Consider the following 472-nt stretch of genomic DNA (forward strand, 5'->3'; position numbering starts at 1 on the left):
TAACTGTGTATGACATGTGGCCCATAATATGGTAACTATTTGCAGAATTGTGTTGAAATACTTCATTTCAGGTGTTGTATGGTCCAATGGTGATTCATGGAAAGAGATGAGACGCTTTGCTTTGACAAACCTGAGAGACTTTGGGATGGGCAAGAAGGCAGTTGAGGACAAGATCATTGAGGAGTCTCACTACCTCATAGAAGTGTTTAAGAAATTTAAAGGTAAGTATTTTATTACTACCACTGGCATGATAAACAACGTGTGAGGCTTTAAACAAAACTCTTCCTGTTTCCCTTGTCTCAGGTGAAGCTTTTGATACAGCCCAACCAATAAACTATGCAGTCTCTAATATAATCTGCTCCATGGTCTATGGCAGCAGGTTTGAATATGATGATCCAGAGTTTACATCCATGGTAGATCGAGTAGACAGAAACAATTATCTTTGGGGAACCACATCAGTACAGGTATCATT

General features: G+C 39.2%; 1 protein-coding gene across 1 annotated transcript in view; it reads left to right on the top strand.

The window, feature by feature from the left end:
* Window positions 1-464, top strand: part of LOC109953960 (cytochrome P450 2K4-like) — a gene marked incomplete at its 3' end in the record, with an annotated part of 1,180 nt that extends 716 nt beyond the window's left edge. The window contains exons 2-3 of the mRNA XM_020589397.1: window positions 46-221; window positions 304-464. Of these exons, the coding sequence (XP_020445053.1) occupies window positions 46-221; window positions 304-464 (337 nt within the window). The remainder of the gene's footprint in view (window positions 1-45; window positions 222-303) is intronic.
* Between the last annotated feature and the right edge of the window lie 8 nt (window positions 465-472).

This window comes from Monopterus albus, unplaced genomic scaffold, assembly GCF_001952655.1.
Source record: "Monopterus albus unplaced genomic scaffold, M_albus_1.0 scaffold2290.1, whole genome shotgun sequence".
Classification (NCBI taxonomy): Eukaryota; Metazoa; Chordata; class Actinopteri; order Synbranchiformes; family Synbranchidae; genus Monopterus; species Monopterus albus.